Genomic DNA, 24,753 nt, shown 5'->3' with positions numbered 1-24,753 from the left:
CCCTTAGCTCTGTGCTTAGTTTTACCAACAGAATAGTCCGAATTTTAAGACTTCCGTTTAAAATACAAATACGGTAGGTATGAAGTGCATCAGCTGGACCATACCAAGAACTAAACTTGGGAGATGGCTACACAAAAGCTGTGGGATGTGCTATTCTGGGATGTCCCAACTGCCAGAAACACCAAGTGGTGCCACTGCGAGTGTGTCTGAATGGGGACCCACGTGCTCCAAGAGTGGGAGCAGAGCCTGCAGCCCTCCAGGAGGGAAGACCGGAGGTGCCACCACTCACAGCACAGCCCTGACACGGCTTCAACCCTTCCTGGCTTGGAAAGATGAGCCTGGAGAAGGACTGATCCGCTGAAACGAGTGTTACAGAGGCTCTGAGGTTTTAGTAGTGCAAGGCAAATGCAATTCAGGCTCTGTTCATGTTAATTCCCATTTCTTGCTGCTCAGATAAGCACATAGTGACAGCTTTCATGAGGCAGCGACCTGTCCATTGGAAAATGGATTATGACCACCAACTCTTGCATGTAAACTATTAAGCAATCATCTAACGGTCACTAGAGAGATCACAGGTCTGTGCTGGTGACCCAGGGTGAAATTACTTTCCTTGTCTGTCTGACTCCCCGAAGCTTTCAGACCCCTGATCAGGACAGGGGGGAGGTTCTGATCTAAATGGCCATTAATCTTCCTTAAGGTGAAAAGGTCAGAAGAGCAAGTTATTCAATGTTAACTGGTTTTTTATGCCAGTAAAAAAGCTTCTTTATTTCCAATGCGCTCTCAAACTATACAGCAGCACTTAAAACACCCAAACTTTCAGTGATTTTTTGAAAGTGCTGTCAGCTTTTAGACAGATGACAAAGTCCACACACAGTGTCAGCCCCCCACAGCTGTGTCCATAGCCATACCAACAATGCCACACAATGGTGTCCTTAAATCCCATAAAGGCAAGCGACAATGCCACAGAATGAAGTGATAACGTATTGGAGTTGCTGACAATCAGTCTTTAACATGTGTTATCCATTTGACTGCAGGTGTAAATCAGCATTTCAATGTCAAGTTGCTAATTTAAGGCTGTATGGTCAAACATCCAAATAGCAAAAGCACAAGGGTACTGTTAAAGTAGGTGAAAGTCACAGCAAGTCAGGGAACACAGAGGAAAAGTTCCACCAGTGTTTGTGCTATGATATATATATTTCATGATACAGCAGCAATAGATTACATTAAACCTTTAATGGGAGCTTAGACTCCAGTGTGGGCACAGCCATCACTCTGTAGCTTCTCAGTTGACTTTGGCGGTGTACATGCTGCCAGCAGACACAGCCGCAGAACCAAGCTCTGTGGCTCTACGGCGTGACATGAATTAATGCAGCTCTCCAAAGGATACATGTCACATTGCCTTTGCTTTCACTTAACTGTGCGTTAATTTTCCCCCTTTAATTGCTGTGTTCAGAGAAATAAGGAAAATATCTGCTGCCATTTGTTGTACTTACAGTTCTCTGAAAAGCAAGTACATGTAATTTTTCAAAAGAAACCAAAGACTGTAAGTATTTTTTCCATCCCCTCTCTTATTACTAGGAAAGTAGTTAACTTAAGACCCTGATTAACATTCCATTGAGCTGTGTCAAATGGTTCTTCCTCTTATTGTTATTATTTGGCTGTACAACGTTTTCTACCAACTCACTCGTGGCAGCTGTTTCAGTACAATGGGGAAGGAAGAAAATGAATGGCATTTTAGTGGGTTATTTAATGGGAGCCTAGAACTGGCAAAATACAAAACTGCACTCAGAAATGTTGCATCTAAGGGAACTGCAGCCTTCCTAATGATCGCCCAGGTTTTGGGGTTCTTTTTGTCTCAGTTTGACCAAGAAATTCAGAGCAACAGTAGAAGCCTCTGCTTATTCTCACAGACAGCTACATATAAAAAACATGCAATAAACATTTTGTAACAAACTGAGATTGAGTGACTTCTCATATGTACACTGCAGGTAAGTACAAAGGTAACTGCCTGCAGAAAAAAACACATGCGCAGAGCTGAGACCTCTGCAAATTCAGGCACTGACAGTCCCACCACACCATCGTTCAAAGAGGAACCTCTTCTTCTGCAGGTGTCCTGGTGATGAGTCAAAGATGGAGAACCAGGTTTTAGGGCAGGGCTAGCAGGGGTGGGTAGGTGTGGAAGACCCTCTCCTCACTGCCCAGGGCTGACACTGCGGCAGACAAGCAGTCTGTGTACTGCTGTGTGAGCTACAGCTCCTGGACAGAGCAGGAAAAGTCACATCACTTTCTGCATTCACTAGCTGGTGTTCAAATTTAAATTAGGCTCCTTTTTATTTAGGAAACACACAGGGATGGCCTGAGGACAAATGCAGACCATATCTTGAGGCCTTCTGCTGCACTGCATCAGGTTGCCCTTGTCCCTTCTGCACAGACATGCTTAATGCAGCGACGGACTTATGAAGTTGGAGCTGTTGAACCCAAGGCATACTGCACATGTCCCGGAGCACTGTGAGGCTTAAGCAGATTTACTCGGGGGTTATGGAAAGCGCCTTGACATAGCTTGGCTGTGTCTCTTAATCATCACTCTTCCTCATCCATTTTTTGGGTCTCAAAGGGATGGAAAGCCAACCACAAGACAGAAGATTGGCACATTGCCTTAAAGTGGACGGTGCAACGAGGAATGAGCATACACACTAATCTACCTGTGGTTTCTTCCAAGTTTATTCACACAGGATGACGGTGAGAGTTTTTGCAGATTTAGGCACATCGGTTACATGTTTTTTTGCTTCATTCTCTTTTTGCTTTAACTGCTGGGAAAATCAGTGCTGGAATGGGAACAGGCAAGGGAAAAGAGGGGGCCAGACAAACTATCATACCAGCTACCCTCATTTCTCTTGATGCCAAGCAGCAACGCTGCAAGCTCCCAGCACCTTGTGAGGGGAGTGGGCTTTCCATTTTGTACTCCAGCTAAAACTACACCCGCTAGTAAACTATTTTCACCAGCACTACACGTGCACTTGTTCACACTTGCTCCTCAGAGTTAATATTCTCACTGCAGATGGATTGAGTGAGTAATCAGATGGGCCAGGATTCAGTTTGTGTTTGCCTGCACACAACACAGAGAATAGAGGACTAGGGGAGAGAAGTAGCAGATCGGCATCCACAGCAAGAATCATGATCGTGGTAACTCCTACTCCAATAGGAGTCCCTAAAGCCTCTTCAAACCATTCTTCTGTCATGACCGACTAGCTGCCATTTATGCTTACTTAAAATCTATTTAAAACTCATGGTCTAAACTGGTTCTTCCTTATATAAAGACTAACAAATCCTTTCATATAGTTACAGCTGTTCAAGGCAGAAAGTAAGTCTTTGACTCCACAAGGAAAAGGAAGGACTCCATCAAGACTCAAGTACGACACCCAAGGACAGATAGTGTTGTCATGAAATATGTAATAATACTTATAACTATGTACTGATTGCGCAGAATGAGGTGTGCCGAAATAGTCTTAAATGTTCATAGAAATACTGTGCAGAAGTTCAGATGCTTTTATTCCTGGAATGTCTCTACCATTGTTCTTGGTTTTGTTTGCACAGCGCCAAGTTCACCAGGCAAACGACTTTGCAGTAGGAATCATTACGGTCTGGGAAGCTCATGAAAGCCTACTTTCTCTGAATGGTTTTGGTTCATAGTTACTTTATAGGACGGAAGTTACATGGCAGAGTTAATCACTGCTCTCCAATGCTTTCAAACAAGCTTGTGTTTATAGCAAGTACAATATTATTTGTTATTTGCATTTCAGTATCATCTAAAAGCAGTAACAGACCCATCATAGAGGACTTGAGTAACAGAGCAGTAACAGGAGCCACAAGAACAAGCTGCCCAGATTTCACACACAAGCCCAACTGCCGCTGGGCACTCACAGTTACAGTGTCATCCATTCCCCACTCAAATGTGCACAAAATAGGCATGTTCAAAGATACAGGTATATTTGATCAACTAGGTTGTCTCAGTACAGAGTAATTTAGTAAGATAATACATAAAAAAATGCCAGTAACTCTTCAGTTGTGAATAAAATGACCATTGCCCAGGAGCCAGGGCGTGACTTGCTGTCACACCATCACTATTTAAAAGACAGCACTGTGGAGCAACTTGAGCTCCCTTGATTTTTCCTCAGAACATTTCCACTGGTAACTAATAATTGGTGGTGGAAGAACACTTGTATAGCTGATGTCCGCGAGTGAGATTTCACAATCAGTTTAAGCCAGTTGAAGACCCTGATGCTGCCAAAGGGGTGGGGAAAACAGAAATGGCCCTTCTTAGAGCACCGTCTGCATACATTGCGGTAGGTATCACATCAAACCCTTTGTCACATCTATAAAATATGAATAAAATCTACTGTATCAAAGGGGGTCTGAGGCTTAATTTAAAAACTAGCAAGAGCTCTGGGTTACCTGGCGTAGGAAGTTAAGTGCGAAGTTCTGTCTGTTGAAAATGCAGCCTGCTAATACCTGCCGTACATGCATCATGTAAATAAAAAGTGTGCTGGAAGGAAATACCCTACCTTCCTAACTAGCCCATCAAAGTGCTCTGCTGCAGTGATGAAACCCACGTGCCGTTCAGTTCCCCAGAAAGTATATTCTCCCCAAACACAGCATGGCTGCCATGGATTAGGCTACTGGAAAAAAGATTCTCTCTTCAGGAATCTACTGCTACCACAGCCTAGAGAAAGACAGGAGTGGAAAGGTGAAACAAGCCAAAAGATTACATACAAAAGGATTTGACAAAAAGTTTTGGGTTGTTTTTTTTTTTCAAAGGAGGCAGCTTTGCACAACACAATAAAGTGAATCCCTTGCCCCTTGCTATTACATCAGCCTTCGTGACAGAGGTTCTTGTGGGCAATTTCAGCAGAGGACAACATTCAGAAGACATGGAAATTAAACGTGTATCCCAGCACAGGCTGAGGCATACTGGCAGTGCAGTCCCTACAGCCACGACACCCCTTCTGTGATTAAAACAAAAATCTCCAGTCTTCAAGCAGTATCTATCCACCTATTTTAACAGCATTAAAACAGATCCAATGTCAATATCCAGTACAAATCTGTCCTCAGATTCTAGCTTTATCTGACACACACAAGAACGCAAAGGTGTAAGTATAGATTCTTCTACTTCAACAGGGTGACTGGAAAGTGCTCCCTCACTAGCAGAAAGAAATAAGCGCACCGGAGGTTATGCATTCCTTCTCGTGTTTGTCTTGTGCTGTGGTAGCCGTGTGAATCAGATGCTGAAAGGGCCCAGCGTGAAGCAGAATCTGATTTAAATTAACTGTACACACAACCATGTGCAGTTTTTAAAAAAAGAAAAATAGCATTAAAATTTTAGTTTCATTTCTCCCTTCCCCACTTCCCTTTCTCAGTTGACAGTCAACCAGCTGGTTAACTGCTCTGAACGTGCACGCTCGTTCCCACGTTTAACCAGTGCTCCCACTGGGGCACGGGGCAGCCATATGCTACACCACCACTTTTAATACTGAACCACAGCACACTGCCACTTCTGTTAGCTGGTGGCTGCACTCTGAGTGACAGCACCTGCAGGAGCTCAGCAGAAGCAACTGCTTCACAGAAAAGCAAGATACAGTTGATAGCTTCCTTCCACAGAACGCAGCAGGACAAAGGAGCTGTTGCCTCCAGACAGACAAAATGACCATGATGGATGATGTCTGGCTGTTACCTGTTGAGCGTGTGACCATGCTTTACTGTGGTTTTGCTCCTCCTATGAAGGCTTCATACAGATCTTAAAAGGAAATATCTAACAATACGCATCAGAGTTTTAACCCAAAGCAAACTTTCAGGAAGCCTTTTCCAAACATGTATGAAGCATGTAGGTTTTTTCTTAGCCAAACAACAAAAAAGTAATCCAGTTCAATAGCCGCCTTAGCTAAGCCAGACGGTAAAAAGATGATAAAGTGATAGAGAATACAGTGAGCTGACACATTCTGCAAGGGAACTCCCCCCTCTAATTAAAAATTACCTCAATTATTTCTTAAATAGCATGACTTTTTAAAACAAAATCATGGACAATTTAAATAAAAACTGTAATTTGCAAAACGGTTTGGAATATCCCTTAAAATACTTTTCCACCTTTACCTACCTCTAAAGCACAAGAAAGCCTTCAGTAAAGTGAAAAATCTGCTCCAACTTCTATGGAAGTTAATATCACTGACTACTGAGCAAGAAAAAAACCACAGTCAAGCCTTCACTTCAAAGCATTATTTAGTTAAACATGAATTACTTGACCTTTTAGTAGTGTACATTGGAATAGAAGTCAAAGGTACTCATGTTCTTCCATTCTCTAAACAAATTCAGCCCCATATGTGTAAGAAATCACCTTTGTGTTAGAATAAAGCATACTTTTCAGAACAAAATGTTTAAGCTAATAAAGCTTCATGGAAGCCTCAAAGAGGGCAGATAAGTCTTCTTCTGTTTGGGGACGTGGTGATAGTTTAGTCACTCTCTCCTGCAAGATTAAAGAAAAACTGGATTACAGAAGGTTGCCAATAAAATTAATCAAACAGTAGCTGAACTATATGCCCTTGTACTAATATCCTTCACAGAGAATAACAAGGTTTTGCAAATAAGTAATCAAGTAATTAAGGTTGAATCATCATCAACTGTACAGTACTTTCAAGAATATATTAGTCAAAATTGCCTATAATTAAATACACAGAAGCAAGATTAGAATGCAGTTCAGTTGCAAAGTCAAGTAGTTCAAACACAGGTCTTGTCAGTCACAGATGTCAGTACACTGAAGGATACCATCCTGGGAATACAGTCCATTTTAAAATTCATTTGCCAGCACTGGGACTAGGAGTTCAATTTTTAGGGACTAAGATTTTCAAAATACCATATCTTAAAGCCCAGGAACTGCTGTAGATGGGGACAGTAAACAGTGCCTGCAAGTCAGACTCCAGAAAAGAGACACAGCAAGGGACAGTAGTGAAACTGCTTAGTGAATAGCCCAGCACCTTGGAATCAGAATACAAAATGGTTGTGGTTGGTTTTCATTCGGATGGTGATTCAACAGAATTTTTGGGTGCTGAAGTCCCGCTGACTAAAATGAAACTCAGGTATATGCTTCGCTGCTCTACTTGACAAAATAACCACAAAGGCAGGGATGGCAATTCAGAAAACCCCCATGCTACTGAGGATGAGGAGCTGTATTAGTGTAGGTATTCAGTCACTGCAGAAACACCCAGCTGAAAGGGCCTAATGTTAACGCACTCTTACTGGTTATGATTTGTACTTTTATGCTTTCAACAATCAATGATTTGAACATTTATTGAAAGACTGGGGAAAGTTACAAACATCTGCAAAGACAGGGGCCAGGCCTACATTAGGAATGCATTATCTTTAGATGAATGCTGTGTACTTTGGCCAGACGGAGTTTCTTCTGCTACAACCCATTTCAACATTTGCCTTGTGGAAGAGGCTGTCCCAGTAGAAACTCTTAAATTTTTCCATGCCTTTTTCACATGTCAGACAGTGGATGGCATTTGCAAGGGGTCTTGCCTCACGCACTGAGCAGAATGCTGGGGATGGGGCTCCTCCAGCCCCCTGCCTCTGGGGCAGGCTCAGCTCAGAGGTCGTCCTGAGTGGTGCTCAGCACAATGCCACAGTGCAATGCTGCAGCCCCTCTGCTTCCTTCTTAACCCATGGGGTTGTGATCTGTGGTTACACAGCAACAGAGGGCACCGTACTGTGAAATGAGAAATATTGGTCTAGTATGGTGAGGAAGTCAGCTGTGAGATATTCACAGTTCATAATCGTGATCAGCAAGGTTAGCACAGCTTGTGACGAGTCTGAAATGTGCAGCTTTGTGTGCATAACTTTATCTACATTAGAGGTTTTGCTGGTGCAGCAGTAGCAATCAAATTATACCTCTTTCCTCATCCCTGACCAGCACTGCTACACACACAGATCCAGCCAAAGCAAAGGCTAAGATTCTTCTATGTAGTTTTGAAACCAAGTCAGAAAATTCAAACAGCACTAGGGCAGAAGTATGTTGTTTTTTTCAGACTTACAATATGCAAAATGTAACAACTTAGTGTTCAAGTACCCAGTAAATTAATCAGGGTTGTATTAGGACACTCTGGGTCAAATCACAGTTTTGCAGCCCTGTGCACCGAGAAGGAAAAAGTTATCTGTAAAGTCACACAGGGTGACACGGGATGATCTCCGTGACAGACTGAAGCATTTCCCAGCTATATCAACAGAATGCTGGAAACGGATGTTCCTCCTGTATGCCTTGACACAGAGGCAGCAGCACTCCCTTTGCACAAACCTGCTCACATTTGCTGGTGCCCAGACAGCAAGGCCCTGGCTCCCTCAGTCTGACTCAGTGCATTCTGGTCTAGTGCCAAAAATGAGCGGCTCCAGGCTCCTCGGTGGTTCAGCCCCATTGTAGCTGCCTCTGGGATGCCTGCTGGGGTGGGTGGGGAGGTGGTGGGCTAGAGAACAGCCCTTCCGCCATGTCTCATTTTCAGGCCTCCCCATCTCCACTCAACCAGCACCTTAGACCTTGGGACAGCATCTTCTTTGTTAAGGTTCACTGCTGTCGTAAATAGGATCAATTTCATAGACTCACTTAGAAAGAAAAATAAAATTCTGTTTTAACTTCAAGCATAAATGTTTGTCCCAACAGAGTTCCCACCCCAAATCCTGGCAGTTAAGAGTAGATTAGGTGTGGAATACACTCTGCACACTTATTAGTGCTCTCACCACTGCACCACAACCACACTGCCTTGCCAACATGAATGGGTCAGTGCTGTATTCCAAATAAAACCCACTGCAAGATGAAAAGAAAAAATATACCCAAGATTAAACTACGGTATTAAGGCTTTACCTCTGTGGGTAATAACGGACTATTAAGGAACACTGATACATTTTCATCACGTTACATCTCATATACAAAAATGAGGTTTGAGAAACTATTAGGTCATCTCATTTTACACAGTACAATTAATCATCAACACTGTGAGATGACAGTAAATGAATTAAAAGCCAGTTTGAGCTTAGCTAACCAATAAACAAAAAACCCCTTCAATATCTTTTGGTGAAGAACCTTTTCCCTCCCCCAGCTATGCAAAACATGCCTTCAATAAGATGTTGTGCTTGTGATGACCCAAACACAATTGTTTTAAAGGCACATATTTATCAAAACAAACCTCCAAAATGCCCCATAACAATTTACATGCATAACCTATTCTATGCGGGCTCATTGACTTTCATTTTCTTCCTGTCTTTGCCACTGCTCTGTTGTGTGTGATCCTAAATAGTTGCACCATTGTGTCATTTTCTCAGGTATAAAATAGGAATATTAATATTTACCCTGTTATGAGTTGCTCTGAGATTTATGAATGAGAAGAACTAGACATGGTAAGAGATACTGCTCTAAAAGGCAAATAACCTTTCAGCCTACAAAATTTTGATTTTCTTCGTAGTGTTTTTTTCCCTTGCTACTTGGTAGAAATAAATACTAAGTAGACAGAACAGTCCACAGTATATGAATCAAATTGTCTTTTTACAAGGAAGACACTGGATTTTGCTTTTTGAGTGGTGTGTTGCTTTTTGCAGTGTCTTTGTGAGCACTGAAACAATAAAGGGTATTACAAGTTTAACCTATATCATCCCAGGAGACCTTATTTCAAATTCTGATGGGGGTCAATGGAACAAAAAAGCCATCTGGGAAGAAAAGTGCAACTTCTCAATATGGAAAAGTTTAATGCAAAGTGAGCTTGATCATTCTTACCAGATAGCACTTGGTATTAAGGCCTTATCTATAATCCATACTGCATACATAATTAGCAGAGATAGTTATGAAAAAGCAGATCAAAGGCTTATAAAAAACACCCTCTTTTTAAAAAATGTGACGTTTAAGAAACCAAAACACCTAGCCATTCTTTCTGAATCCATGCGAAGAACAGACTGCAGCATGCACTCTATCTCACTGAAAAGAAAAAGCTAAACTGTGCAGAGAAACAAAATACAGTTGACTATCCATAATTTTCTCCATTTTAATTGTTTTCATGTAGGACTAGAAATAACATTTGCTTGAAAACAAATGCTTCTGTTTTTTCAAAAATCTGTTCTCTTTTATTTGACAAGAAAAACTGTTTTGCTTTCTGTCTTACCTGAGGCAGAGTGCCTTTGACTAATGCAGGGATGTCTGCTTTAGAATAACCAATTGCAGCTAAGCCATCATCAACATTCAGATCAAATAGGAATTTCCGGAGTGTGTCTGCCAAAATAAACCCCGCATCTTTGATTCTGGCAGTGCGGATGTCAGCTCCTAAAATAAGACATAATGGCTTGACTGTAGGGTGGAGAGAGTGGAGGAAGCCTGTTCTGGACTTAATTTAATCATAGTATCAGCTGAATACATATCCATACATAACAGTCATTGCTCTAAAAGCAACACGAAGTAAAAAGAGGAATCAGTCTTCATTTTACAGTTGGAATAGTTTGTAAAAGGTGAAATAAAACAAGATCAGGAGAAGCAGGTAACTGCTGCCAGAAAGACTAACTGCCACATGAGGTTAACTTCCTTTCCTTCTGTGCTTACAGGGAGAAGCACTTTTCAGTCTGACTAGTTAGTCAGACTGGGAGGAAAGAAGCTAAGACACGAACGTCAATGGTATTTATTTTTATGGACAGAGTGCCAAATACTAACTTTATTTTAAGGCCTTGAGTTTGCTGACATCTAGAGGACACGGAAGCCACTGACAATTCTGTTCAATCACATATTCAAAGAGAGGAGTACAGCATGTACACTGAGAAAGACAGGAGATGTCAGCGCAGTGTTAAAGGGGTTAAGTAAAACCTAAACTTAATGCTATTTGAATATGTGCTGACTTGTGTAGGGTAACGTAGAACTGAAGAGAAGGAACTGGTATTTTTGAAACATCTACTGAACAGTAATGAAAGCATCAATATAAAACGAAAGATTACCAATATTTCTTACAGAACAGCTTGTGTTCTTTTCCCCAATGAATGGTCAGGACTTAAAAGTAATAATAAAAACATGTCCAGACAGAAGACACAGGTTCCTCCATATTATTTCTTTTCAAAGTAAGCTGAGCTAAATTTATTCTCTGTGTAACCTCAATGATGTTACACCAGAACTATGTTAGGTCCAACTGTCATACTGAGAGATGAGTAAGAGCACAACATAGCTACAGGAAAAATATTTTCTGTGATCCTCACGCAGTTCAGTGTAACATTCAAAGGAAGTTCAGTGAACAGGAGACCAACAAGCTCATTTGAGGAGCTCAGATATTCGGGTAGTAAGACTGACAGTACTGTAGTTGATAATGTCTAGGAGAAACTGATAAATAAGGTATGACAGAGTCTTGTACAAAGTCTTATGCTATTAGGATTATGCCATGCAGTCTGATTTATGCTGGATTTTCCTGTAGAGGTGTAACTGGGACATAAATCCGGTATCATCAGATAGTAAAGTAAAAGGGAAAGGGAGGAGGGAAAAAAAGGACAGTAAATGTGAAGGGCAGTTTTAAAATACTGCTACACGTCTGGTACTTTCTTTTTGCTCAACCTAAAGGATACATCGGTCTTTGATTGCACTTAGAAAATTTCTGTTCACACGCACACCTATTTCAACTGTTTAAGAATCCACCCAGGGAGGTATTAAGATTTTTCTGGCTGTATCCAAATTCACAGCTGTAAGTACACACAACATAACTATTTAGTAATCTGCTTCATGTCATAAAATACCTTCTTAGTCATTGCATTTGGCAATATGACAGATTTGAATCAGCTACTGTAGTCAGTTGGACTCTGGACTGGAATCAGAAGTAAACACCACAGGTGGCAATTAACAAATTCAATTCCACGTGACTTTTTCAGCAGAGTCCCTTTTCAGCAAGGCAAACAATAATGTGGTTAAAATTTCTACTAGAGAAAATTAAGAGAGCTTTTAGAGACAAAATTTATGGCAGCAGTTCATACCACAAAACCTAAAGGAACTGCTTTTCAACCACTTGTTTTAAAATCAAGGAGCCAGAGTTCAATTTCTCTGACATGTTGTGCTGGCCAGTTATCTAGAAACATTTTCTTAGTCTACTTTGAGTTGTGTGTTATTGCTATAGGAACACAGACATTATGTAGCTTAGTATACGATTCCAGCTAGGTTTGTGTTCTGGTTTTGACCATAGGCTGCATACTTTGGAGGAAGGTTGATCAACCTCGTAGCCAACATTTATAAAATAAACAAAATTTTCCCCCAATGTAGTTTTTCTGCCCATGTTGTTTTACATCCTTCTTAAAATACTGTGATATTTTCATTGCCTACATAAAAGTCACACTCTTTCTTGAAACCCACAATACTTTCAGATTACTTACACAAGGAAGTCAAACGTGACTGGATTGCTGTGACTTGCATACAGAAAGCTGACCATGCAAGGGACTGAACACAAATTTTCCAAATACCAGGAGATCTGCCCTAAACACTTTCTCTCTACTCTCTACACTACTGTGCATGTGACTGTGATTGATTGCTCATTAGAGAGCATGGGTATTAGCAGCAGTTTAGCTACAACACAAGAGTCTAGTGCAGTCAAAAAAACGGACCTTAGATATAAATAAATTAGCCCACCGCAGACCCATGCTGTTACAACTAGACTGCTAACAGTTCCAAGACTACATCACTGAAAGGTAGTTTAATACACACAGTCATGCAATGAAGAGGTATCCTTTCTCTAGGACACCTTTCGGTCATGTGTTGCACAGATAACAAAGCACTGTAAGAAAAGGTAAACTTTAAATGAGTTGTCAGCTTGCAGCATTTACTTTTATTCTGCTAAGAAGCATAAAAGGCCACTTTGTTCATTAATTCACTTCACAGCCATCACAGATGTGTCCACAGAATAGCTACTCCATGCTTTTCCTTGACATCGGCCACTGAGAAATCCCAACACCTACAAACAAGCTTAGGCCTACATTAGAAAGACCAAAACCCACAATTGTGTGCCACTGAGAAAGAGCAGGAGTGATTCAGAACATCACTCTGTCCTAATTCATTGCCACAGCAGGGAACTTGTTAAGCAAAATACCTCGTTATAGCTAACAGATGCACCTGAGTACTTGTTTGTTTTATGGTTTCTACTCTAAAGTAACTACTCTCCATAAAGCACCAAGACAGATGCCAGTCACAGCTACTCTCTCCGGATTAGTAACAGATCTACAGTTAACTTCAGCTGTCCAGTTTTCTAGCCAAGAAGCAGATTTCTCCAGCTTTCTTCTCTAACTACATCATCCAATATCAACATTTAGCATTATTTGCCCTAAGTTTGCATTATGTGTAACTCAGATTCCAGAATCTTGTTTTTTAAACTTAAAAACCCTGCAACAATCAACATCAATTGCTTGCATACATTTTATTTTTCCCTCCTCAAAAGATATTTTGGAAAGAATTCCATTTGTATGAGTAAGTGGTATCCATAGAGATTCCTACCTAGTATCTCTGCAGCTTCCAAGTGCCGCTCAGGATGCATCTGTGCCGTGAAAGCAAACACTGCTGGGGATGTCAGCACGACAGAAAGGCCATGTGGCTGGGGAAAAGAAAAAAAAAAAAAAAAAAAAGAATAAAATCACATCAATAGACTTGTACTTTCAACTTGAATGTGCTTTAATGCTCATTAATGTGAGAAAACAAAGAATTGAAATGTGTAATACAAAACCAAAGATAAACCAAGTTTTACCACTAAAGAGTGATCCACATTATAATCCTTTGGTTTATAAATTTTCACCAGACCAGAAATAGGGTAAGACATTCCATGGCTGGAAGAGAGAGTAGAGAGAAACTGGTTAGGTCAGCTCTCCTGGTATTTGGAAAATTTGTGTTCAGTCCCTTGTGCGGTCAGTCTTCTGTATGAAAGTCACTCAGGTACAGATACTCAAAAGGGATTTACGTACAGGTATGGTATGGATTTTAGGTACAGACAAACCTCACCCCTCTGCACCTTAGGGACCTAGCTGTAAAGAACAGTACCTCCTTACTTTGCGAGTGTGAAGTCATATTCCTCCACTGATGGGACTGAAAGATGCTCAGTTACTAAAGTAATACAGATATGCCAGAAGTAGCATAATCTGCATCCCTACGTGATCACACTGCCTGAGAAAAATAAGCATTCATTTTAAAATATAATTAAAGAGTGAATTTGCTCAAACAAAAGGAATGAAAAGAAGGTCTCTGAAGAAAATGACTGCTAATAACTTCTCCACACAATTCAGGCTTAGGCTTTGCTTCTCTGAGATTTTCACCCATATGAAACCACATTGCCTTGCAGTATTAATTACAGCTCATTTCAGCCTGGTGAATGTGTGTGCCACAGACAAACTTACAGACAATTGCATCAGTTCAGGAATGGCATCAGATTACCTCATTGCTGTCTCACTGCAGAACAGCTGGCATGAAATCCAACATTTTAGATGCCATTGATGTTTGTTTTTTTTTTTCCAACTATGGTTTTTACTATCAAGGAATGTAAAGAAGGCCATGTTTTGTAATTTTCACGACTGGATTTGAGTATCACAAGCCAGAATACACAATCCTCATACGCATAAATCATAGAATCATTTGGGCTGGAAGGGACCTTTAGAGGTCATCTAGTCCAACCCCCCTGCGGTGAGCAGGGACATCTCCAACTAGATAAGGTTGCTCAGAGCCCCATCCAGCCTGACCTTGAATGCCTCCAGGGATGGGGCTTCCACCACCTCTCTGGGCAACCTGTTCCAGTGCTTCACCACCCTCCTTGTAAAAAATTTTTTCCTTATGTCAAGTCTAAATCTACCCTCTTTTAGTTTAAAACCATTACCCCTTGTCCTGTCACAGCAGGCCCTGCTAAAAAGTCTGTCCCCATCTCTCATATAGGCCCCCTTCAGATACTGGAAGGCTGCAGTGAGGTCATAAATGCCAAGAGCCCCTCAATTTCTCACAACACATGCCTCCCCCTGTATCACAGGCCAGGCTACAATGTCTTACTTTCTATTCAGCATCAAAAGCAGCGATGTCTGACAATTTGAAACAAACACTAGCTAGAAGCTGACCTCGGATGGGGTTAATATTTTTCTGTACTCACCAGAGATGAACACCAGCATTGCCAAAGCCAATACCAGCAAAAGCACTTGCTAGGTGCATCTTGGCTCTTGCTTCACGATCTTCAGGGTTTCTGATGGCTCTGTGCACCATGGAGACAATGGTATCAGTGAATTCACAAACATATTGGTAATTCAGGATGGAGAAGGGAAGAGAGGGCTTCTTTACAGACAGATATACAAAACCCTCTAAGATAAGCTGAGATAAAAATGCTGGAAATGGGATCAAGTCAGAAAACAATCCTGCTTCTGGATCAGTAAGTAGATCCAGCTTATTCAGGGAAGGGCAGGTTTCCTTTCACTTTTCCAAAAACCAAGTAGAGTGAATTTGGCCATATTCACCTCAGTAGGAGTTTAAACAATTCCACTCAGGAGCTTTGGCAATCCTATGTAGGTCTCCAAGACCACTCCAGCTTTCTCACCGTGTCATTAGGTGGTGGTCTGGAGCCCCACCATCTGTGTGGGAGGATGACAGGGTTCCTTGCCTTCCTATGCATCAGACTGCTTGGGTAATTTGACAATATGGAGAAAAAGTCTCATGAATCGATTCCACAGGAACAATAAACAACTACTTTGACTAGCTAGGTACTGTAAAAAGTCTTTTACAAAAAACCCCACATTGATCTTTAATTGAAGTGCACATGGCATACAAAAGCTATATACAAGCTAAAACTTTATTGGTAGGGATCAAAATCAACTCCCAGTTAAGTCAAAACTTAATCTAAATTGAAGGTCTTCTAAGTATGAACTAGCTTTGAGTAAATGCATAATTTTGCACATTTGTAAGTGCATGTGGTAACCTTCTTGATGGATCTACAAATATCCTAATTTACGCTGAAAGTCACAGAAATTACACCAGCAGTATTTCATTCAGTTTGTTACATATTCTCCTTATACTGTCACAGAAAGAGGATTCTTGAAAAAATATGAGAATGCTACTCCCATATTAACGGAGCAGCTTGAAATAACTTTAAACTGAGGACTTCTAAAATAGATTCACAGAGGCATTAAAAAGCTACCTCCTCAAGAGAACCTAGTAATCCTAATTTTACTTTCAATTTTATTTGAAAACTTTTTTGCTTTATTTAAGAGAAATCCAGGGTAGAAAATGAAGATTTAGTGTAGTAGTTTACCTTATTTTAGCTTAAAATTCAAGTTCTTCTAAGCATTCCTTTTTGGGCACTGAAGACTGAACATACTGCAAGGGAGGTGGCTGTTAAAAGTATTACCTTTTCAAATATTTAGCCACAATGCGCAGAGCATGAAGAGCCCAGACATCACTGATGGGGTTGCTGCCTTGGTAAGCCGGTCGGTTGATTGGATTTGAAGGGCAGGGACTGCGCATGTTGTAAGGAAGAGCAGTGTACGATTCTAGAGCATGGCTAAAAGAAAGATTAAAAAATGAGTTATGTAAGTGGGAGAGCTCCAGCTGCCCTGCTGTCCTTTGAATGCAGATTCTTCTTATTTATTTCTGCTGTTTAACAGTTGCCAAAAATAGAAATACAATCTCATAGACAACTGGGAGAATGCTGGGCGAGGACCTCCACAGCACTTCACTTTCCATCAAACACACAGAAGGTGGTCCAAACAGAGTCATAATCTGTCAGCTCACACCACATTTCAAGCTAGGCTGGATGAACTGGCATCTTGGTGTGTAATGTTTTTCACTGAAGAGCACTGTACAACTGCAATGGGTGGATTTCCTTTCTGTAGGACCGGAACTGTAAGAGGCTTTAGCACTGGAAGCATTGTAAGCTACCTTTCTTTTAGAAGTATTGACCTTTAAGAAATTAGGAATATGATATTTAAGCTAAATGGAACTGCCAACAGTCTAATCTCTGAGATACTTGTAAATCTGACCACATAAGGAAGGGGCACTGCCTACATTGCTACATTTAAATGTACAAAACTACAGACAAACTATTTTAACCTATGAAGAAATGCCTTGATTCCATTACAGACACTGCAGTTCAAGACACTTCACCAAGCTTGAGAAATCACATTCTTTCGTTATACTTCCGTTACTTTAATATACACAGCACCCAGAAGCAAAGTAAGCTCTGGCTCTCCAAACAGAAACTTCCATGTATTTTGTGCAGTTAAAAGCTGTACGTTTAAGATGAAGACAATTTTGTGCCAAGTGAAAAGCAAATTATGAGAGATGTTCTGCAAGATGTTCATAAATGGGCTAAGACCTGCCAGCATCCCATAAGCCTTCACAAATTTTTGTTGACACATCGTGGCTTTTATTAGAAAATCCTTATTATCTATTTCCTGCCATGTCTGTGAGACTTGCTAAATGCTGTTGCAATTGTGATTAATCACCTACACAATCTCTGAAAAAGGGACACCTGGACTCTCTTCCCTGACAACCACTATCCTGGAAGCAAACAGTTTCTCCAGTGCACTGCAGAAACATTAAAATTTCTGCAAATGAGTGATTTGTTTCCACACATTCTGAAGGAACTAGTGAAATTAAGCAAGAGGAAAGTATAACGGAGACCCCAAAGGGAGAAATAAGATCATCCTTTTCTGCTCCTAAAATATATTTTTCCTACAATCACCATAGTAAAAATATGAAATTGTAATAAATTCAAGTAGCAGCCTATACAGAAAACTCACCAAAGCACATCAAAGCCACTGTTGGCCACTATTCGCTCAGGCATAGACAGTGTGTGCAAAGGATCAATGATGCCTAATGTTGGCTTAATGGCCCTTGAAGCAATACCTGCAATATGCAAGTGAGAAAAATAAGTTAAAGATTTTTTGCAACAGAATAGGATAAGACAAGAGTAATGTTCAAAACATAACAATAACAAGGGGAAAGGATTTGAAACTATGAAGAAAAAAGCAAAGAGAGAGAAGGGAGAGTAAGAAGTATCAATGAATGTAAGTCTTACTGATGACGAAGTCCCTGTAAGAGAGTTTTATGATTTGAGACTTTTGCCTGAAGTGAATTATACCAGATAGTGTTCTCTCTCCATTTGTAACCCTCCTCAAACAGCCTATATTTTCAAAATGCCTGTGCTGAATGGCATCTGCAACAGTATTCTTAGATTTGTATCTTTTGTGAACAATCAGAGGGCAAGACTGGTTTGTGTCTACAATCAACTGCTATTGCTAATTGCCATCTACAGCATCTGTAATAACCACGCCTTCGTATTTCGGTTAAGGAAGCACAGATGTAGCTTTGAGAGAGACAGACATACAGACAGATACACACAAACGGACTGACTACATACAGACTAGAAAACTCTGAGCTATGGTCAGAGATCCTTAGCACACTCATTTGGGTCCCAAGTACTGTAAACTCTGTGGCATACAAAATCCACGCGTTTAGAACTAAAATCTCAAAACAGCTATGAAGCTTAAGATGACATTTTAGCCCTAATCTTTATTTGCCAGGCATGAAAAGGCCAAAGGAAAACAGTGACCCTCACTTGCACAGCAGCTCAGGCCTGAGGTTTCAAAAGCCAGGAAAAGGAACATTTGGTTGCAATTACACAACAAAGAAACAGAAGTCTTAAAAGCAGAAAGCAAAACACAGAGGAAATAAGGAACAGTTGGTTGACCCTGAATGTAAGTAGAAATTTCCTTTGCAATTAACATTTTCTGCTATTTAAGAACTTGAAAGATTTTAGTTTCCTGTTTTGCCTTCAAACTATAATCCACTGTATTACATAGGTATTTCATTATGTTAATATGCTATAAATTTAAATTCAAGGAGGAAACCTTTAAGCTCTTCAAATTTGCCTGTGGCAGTTGAATCAAACAAAATGACACCTGAAATGACATGCAGTATCCCTTTCTTTCAAGGCAGGGAAATAATGAAGATATTGGAAAAGCAATTTTCTTGAATAGCAGACCAAAAAAAATAAATCTCACCGGTTTTTACTTTTAGTTCTTTGAAGTCAAAAATGGCAACACCAGTGGTTTCACTTCCAGTTCCAGCTGTTGTAGGAACTTAAAAGGAAGAATGAACAAATAATAAGTAATACATAATATTGCAAAATAAATAAATAAAACCACAATAGTAATGCCACCAAAAGTACAGGATCCAGGAAATCTCAGGCGTATCCCTGATCCAAAGCCAACAGGTCAAAGAAATTGCCACTTTGATCTCTTTTCTCAATAAAAGGGGTCAAACTCAGCTAAACAAGACAAACTAATGACAAAAACTGTGATTTTACTTCCACTAACTAAACAGCAAAATTGCTGCTGAACACAAGCAGAGGAGAAGTAAGCCCACAAGAAGGTGAAACAGTCGTGGTAAACTTATTTCAGTACAAGTATCACACAGACTGTAGAATGACTCTGCTTCTCCTAGCCTTCACCCTCCACACCCCCCGCCTCCTGCTTTACCTGCAATGAGTGGCTTGAGAGGCACACTGACAGGCTTCCCTTTCCCAATAGGAGCATTGACATAATCCAAGAAGTCTGACATAGGGCCGGACGCATACAGGTTGGCAGCTTTACAGGTATCTATTACAGACCCACCTCCAACAGCAACATAGGCATCAAATTCTCCCTTTTTAGCAAATTTAATGGCATCCAGGAAACTTGGAAAACAAGAAAAGCGTTCCAATTAGTCAGGAGAAAAACAGCATACAGAGAAACTAACTATTAAGACCAGCATACAGGTCACAAGGAGGTGTTTAAACAGCCGTATGGTGTGCTGTAAAAGTCTAGGCACTACTTGGAGAAGCGCACTGTCAGAAGTAGTACCTTTGGTCTGTTGGCTCCACTCGGACATTATCGTACATCTGAAAGTTTATACCATATTTTGCCAAGGAATTCAATACTGCAGTTACAGGAGGGAGTTGGGAGAGGTTTTTATCTGTCATCAAACAAACTCTTCTAGCACCAAGATTCTGCAGGTCCTGCAATAACAATGAAATTAAAAAACAAACTATTGGTATAAAATCATACACTGAACTATTTAAATACTAATCCAAATCAACAGAACCATTTCATAATAATAAAAAATCCAATCTAAAAATAGTTGGTTATCGTAAAATTTTTGAAATAGTACTGAGAGAAGGAGTTAAAGGAATCTTAACAGATAAGATGTTGCACAGCCCCAGGAATTGAATTAACAGGTGTGACTCAAAGGTGCGGCTTAATGATTTGTTAACTATTCTGTAAATTAAGTGAGGCAGGAAGTTTTGCAGCTCCTCACAAAGGACAGCCCCCGATAAAGATCGGAAACTTGCCTTAAGGACCTGTTAAAACCTATCCTGGAGCAAGAGATTACTAGTGGTGATGAAGAGGAGCCATCAGCCTTCATCTCCACGACCCCCGACGACCACCACGAGGAGGCACTGCGCAAGCGCAATCAGGAGGAGTCCATGGAATTGACCTCTTGGAACTAATTTTAATACGAAGCGGGGATAGGTCATTCATATGTATAGGCGTGTTGGGAAATCTCATGTATACGTAACACCTGTATAAGTTTGAAGCAGGTCGCCATGTGTGGCGCGCACGACTTTGGTGGGACTACCCCCCGTGCTGCCCGGCGCCGAATAAACATATCTACTTTACAATCTTACAGATTGTGGAGTCCGTTTTCCTCACGTCAATATCAGCCAAAGAAAAAGAGGATTAACCACATACATCTAGGATGCAGCAAACAGCATAAAGTATAAAGCTGCCAAACTTATACAGCTGAAGTCTTATGATAGAAGAAAACTAATGATAAAGATGTGGAACAAGTGAAAACTGTATGGAAACACTTAAAACTACAGCAAAATGTAAAATATTTTTTCAAAATATTTTTTTCCTACACAATTCCTGTGACATAAAAAGGTTTTGCCACAGGTTAGGTCTCCCCTAACTGCCTACCAAAGCATGACATTAAAATCTTGAAAATTTAATATTGGATATTAATTTCTTGATGAAACATCAAAATAAGGTGGCAAAAAGAAGAAAACCAATATTACATCCTAACCTTTGCTAAATTAATTGTCACAATAGCTATACAATACATGCAATTCTAAATAATCCTAAAGCTGTCTAAAGACTGAAGTTGTCTAACTTTATCTGACTACTAATTTACTTTACAAATTTGCAAATAAAAAAGAAAACTGTTAATGCCATAAATGCCAAGAAGAGAGGAAAAAATGATAAATGAAAAAAACCAACAATAAAGGCAAACTGGAACAATGTACTCAGGTGAATCATCTCACACTGCTGAAACAAAAATTCTACACTTTCACAGTGCAAACTCAAAGCTGAACGAATATCCACCTAATTTAATGGAAAGCCTCCAATTCATTTTAATGAGCACTAGAAGAGACAGAAGTGACCTTGAGAAAATCCTGCTGAGTCACCAGGATTTAAAACTTTTGAATTAAATTCTCTGTCAGAGAAAAATATTGTTGCATAATCCAAGCAAATCATCAATGATTTAATTCTCCACTAAACTGCATGACATGTACTCACTTATACCATAGCAACATTGAAGCAACATGCTTCTGTTCTTTACCCAGCAGTATTTTCCGATCTTTTTACACCAGTATATATGACTACACATACTGCTTTCCCTTATAAAACAGACTGATAGCACCAGCAGCCTTTCAGAAAATAACTTTTCACGAGTGATGGATTTACACCATAGAAGCTTACCATGCCAATCTCTTTAGTAACTCCTTCTCCATATCGGATGTTCGAAATGGCCATCTACAAAAAAAAAGAACATATTTTTTTCTGGAAAAATGGAGAAATGGCATCCAGTCGCAAGCAAAGTGAAATATAAATATTTACTAATGTAAATATTTGTTAAATGCCATATTTGGAAGTATACAAAATATTACTTTTAAATATTATTAGATCTACCTCAAATGCATAGTCTGTATTTCCCAGGGTAGGCTGTTCAGGGACTGGAACAGAAATGAAACAGTAAAATTAGGGAACAAAAAATGACTTCAATTTCTATCTCAATACTAGAGTTGACAGATTTCTTTGCTCTTAAAATCACTAATACATTTGCACAGGTCATCTTAGTTTGTCTGAGTAACAGTTACCCATTTCATCCCTTGTTGTTTGTGAGATTAAATGATCCAAGTACTTAATGTGATTCATATAATTCAGCAAAACAAGTGTATTTTTTCCTTCTTTCAAGAATTAATTCTTTCCTATAAAAACTGAATAAGTTAGGAGGAAGTTCGCATGGGAATTTGCTTGCAGTCCGCAAAGACCAGGACAGCACATAATAAGTAGAACTGAGATCTGCAGAGCATACAGGCTGCTATGTACAGGTTGAGAGGCATTACAAATGTGCACGGGCTACATCATAACCTTCAGAACAACTTTTAAGACAAAACCATGAGACACATTAGAAAGAACTTCTTCACTGTTAGAGTCGTTAGGCATTGGAACAGGCTCCCTAGGGAGGTGGTGGAGTCATCGTCCCTGGAGATGTTCAAAAAATGTTTAGATGTGGCACTTCAAGACATGGTTTAGTGGACAGGGTGGCATCAGGTGTACGGTTGGACTTGATGATCTTTGAGGTCTCTTCCAACCATAATGATTCTATGATTCTATGATTCTATGATCTTCCACACGCGCCTGGATAGAGAACATCTTTTTTATGTGTGAGAGTAATACTAACAGGTGTTCACACTTTTCACTCCTGCCTAGTCCTGAACTTGCAGATGAAACTAAATTGCTTGCTTGAAAATTACGGAACTGCATGCATTGCTAATAATAAACAGCGTTTTAATAAGAATCGGTGCGTTACTATCAACTTTATTTAGTAGAAGACAGAAAATATTTATAAGGAGAATATTTCAGTCACATCCTCTCTCTGCCATGTCCTGATTTTGCCACAAAGTGAAACAAACTCCATCAACTGAAACAGCCCATTCCTCTCCAAGAAAAGATCAGAGGAGGCATTCTGCTCTTCCTGATGAAGTCACACCTTCTGTCTGCTATATTAATTGAAAATATGCTTTCTGGATTCAGATCCAATGAGTGAAGCCATGATAATGAGTCTTACAGACACTCTGGGGTGCACTGAAGCACTGACCCACAACAGTAACAGACAGATATATTAAAATCCTTTATGCACTTTCTATTCATGCCCAGGCCAGCTGCTATCAGCTCTTTCATTGCCATCTCTTGCTGGGCTGTACATGTTTCACCTCTCCTGGAGTTTGAATCTGCTGTACTCTCGGTAATTAATTTGACAGGCTAAGAACATGTCCAAGCCATTTACTCTCTTGCTTTCTGCCAGTGTAATAGATGCCATGCTGTTACATTCTTGAGCCAAACTTAACTTTTAGGAAGAATTTTACTGAGTTCAAAAATTGCACTATTTCCTCAAACACTGCCAAGAAACATAACTTTTTTCTTCCTGCTACAGTCACCGTTAAATCAATTCCCACTATTTAGAGACTTACTGAATTGATATGATTTTGTTACATTATAGACTCAATTGCTGCCTAAAACTTATAGAGAGGGTTCTTAACTAAGATTTCCATTTAGCAAGGGCTTGGTTTGAATTGACCGAGTAGGTCATGAAGCAGACAAGCAGAAGAATAAGGTTCTATTTCTCAGCTGCGCTGTTGTCTTGCTGCATGATGCTCTTGGGCTAAACAAATACCTGAACATATCTATATATATATAGTTTTTCCATGTGAAAATGGTAATGGTAATTCTTTAAAAAGTGTCCTAAGTAAAGCACGTGGAACTAAGCCACTCAGAATTAAACACTGCTGAAATTATGGCCCAAAATACCAATTTTTATCAGATCTGGAGACTGACCAGCACACAGATAGCTATTCCCATAGCATCCCTACAGTCAATGCAAAACAGACATTCCCCCCAAGGTGACTCGGTCACTCTATGCAGCTCAGTGCATTCTACAACCCTGGCCTAAGTGATCTGCGTTCTTGGGACTGACTGTGTAAAAAGCCTATGGAGATCACATTCCCCAAGCCGTAGCAGACCTTTGTGAATTGCTCCTTTTTTTTATCCGTATCATTTCCTGTTTCTTTTCTAATGTAACAATGTGGTTTTTTCCCCTCAAAAGCAGATCTAAAGTTGAGACAGCTCAGGTGATGACAGCAGTAGTAGCAGCCAGAGCAAATTTCTGATCAACTTGCCTCACAGTAAGGGGAGGGAGGGACAGGATGCATTAACTGTGGCTTATGTGGAAACAGTGAATCTCCCCAACAATAACCCCTATCATTGTACAGTTGCAAAATAACAGACTGCTTACCTTATCCTTTAAATTGTTCTCTTTCCTACTTGTTACCTGCACCCTCTGCCCAGGTCACATGGCTATATACAGCTCTACAAGGCCATGGTCTCCTACAGATTTATTTTGGAGACACAAATTAAGTCTTACCTTGTGAATACGTGTGGGAGTGGCTCGGGCACCGACATCTAGTTAAAAGGTACACACACACAAAAAAAGGCATGGTTAAAAGAAAAAAGTAAGAGCAGAAGAACGAATCTGTCCTTGCCTAAAAGTCTCCCGTCTGCACCCGTTATCGTGCCCTGCCCCAAGAGGCCTGGCAGCAGAGCCCGGCTGTGGGAGGAGGCCTGGCCCAGCCCCGGGGCCCAGGGGAGCGGCAGGCCGGC

At 40.3% G+C, this 24,753-nt stretch overlaps 1 protein-coding gene across 1 annotated transcript; it reads right to left on the bottom strand.

The window, feature by feature from the left end:
- Nucleotides 1-6,081: 6,081 nt before the first annotated feature.
- ADHFE1 (alcohol dehydrogenase, iron containing, 1) lies at nt 6,082-24,548 on the bottom strand. Its single transcript, XM_009710357.1, has 13 exons — nt 24,518-24,548; nt 22,003-22,046; nt 21,793-21,846; nt 19,894-20,048; nt 19,531-19,727; nt 19,054-19,131; nt 17,791-17,896; nt 16,398-16,550; nt 15,153-15,251; nt 13,773-13,851; nt 13,526-13,622; nt 10,188-10,345; nt 6,082-6,514 (listed from the first exon to the last, which is right to left on the bottom strand). Exons 3-13 carry the CDS (start codon nt 21,844-21,846, stop codon nt 6,431-6,433), a joined length of 1,260 nt encoding a protein of 419 aa, XP_009708659.1. The 5' UTR covers nt 22,003-22,046; nt 24,518-24,548; the 3' UTR covers nt 6,082-6,430.
- Nucleotides 24,549-24,753: the final 205 nt, after the last annotated feature.

Source organism: Cariama cristata, unplaced genomic scaffold (genome assembly GCF_000690535.1).
Source record: "Cariama cristata isolate BGI_N322 unplaced genomic scaffold, ASM69053v1 scaffold17181, whole genome shotgun sequence".
Lineage (NCBI taxonomy): Eukaryota > Metazoa > Chordata > Aves > Cariamiformes > Cariamidae > Cariama > Cariama cristata.
The sequence above is the reverse complement of the archived record's forward strand: the minus strand, read 5'-3'. Positions and strand labels throughout refer to the sequence as shown.

What these genes read in the sequence shown, in the direction of transcription:
- ADHFE1 (XM_009710357.1), bottom strand. Translation starts at nt 21,846, where the DNA reads ATGGCCATTTCGAACATCCGATATGGAGAAGGAGTTACTAAAGAGATT. An exon ending in GTGGAGCCAACAGACCAAAG is followed by an intron (nt 19,728 to 19,893) that starts GTACTACTTCTG and finishes TTGTTTTCCAAG; the next exon opens with TTTCCTGGATGCCATTAAAT. An exon ending in GGAAGCTGCAGAGATACTAG is followed by an intron (nt 10,346 to 13,525) that starts GTAGGAATCTCT and finishes GTCTTATTTTAG; the next exon opens with GAGCTGACATCCGCACTGCC.